The sequence below is a fragment of the Phaethon lepturus genome, unplaced genomic scaffold (assembly GCF_000687285.1).
Source record: "Phaethon lepturus isolate BGI_N335 unplaced genomic scaffold, ASM68728v1 scaffold45584, whole genome shotgun sequence".
NCBI classification, from domain to species: Eukaryota; Metazoa; Chordata; class Aves; order Phaethontiformes; family Phaethontidae; genus Phaethon; species Phaethon lepturus.
In genome coordinates, this window is record NW_010534834.1 from 1 (window position 1) to 331 (window position 331).

General features: G+C 54.7%; 1 protein-coding gene across 1 annotated transcript in view; it reads left to right on the forward strand.

The window, feature by feature from the left end:
- Window positions 1–7: 7 nt before the first annotated feature.
- The window catches only part of JOSD2 (Josephin domain containing 2), a gene marked incomplete at its 5' end in the record, with an annotated part of 803 nt that continues 479 nt past the window's right edge, over window positions 8–331 (forward strand). Inside the window, 2 exons of the mRNA XM_010285622.1 lie at window positions 8–75; window positions 176–310. Of these exons, the coding sequence (XP_010283924.1) occupies window positions 8–75; window positions 176–310 (203 nt within the window). The remainder of the gene's footprint in view (window positions 76–175; window positions 311–331) is intronic.

Sequence of the window (331 nt, forward strand, 5' to 3'; positions counted from 1 at the left end):
CGCCCTCCACGCGCTCAACAACGTCCTGCAGCGACCCTGCTTCACGCGCGAGGCGGCCGACGAGATCTGCAAGAGGCGCGTCACACCACCTTCCCCCCACTTTTTTATTATTTGTCATTTCGCTTATTTATCTTCTTTTTTTGTTGGGGTTTTTTTTTTGCTTTTAAATCCCCAGGTTGGCCCCTGATGCTCGCCTCAACCCCCACCGCAGCCTCTTGGGCACCGGCAACTACGACGTCAATGTCATCATGGCCGCGCTGCAGAGCCTGGAGCTGGCAGCCATTTGGTGGGACAAACGCCGGTGCGCCTCTGTCCCGATTTATTATTATTA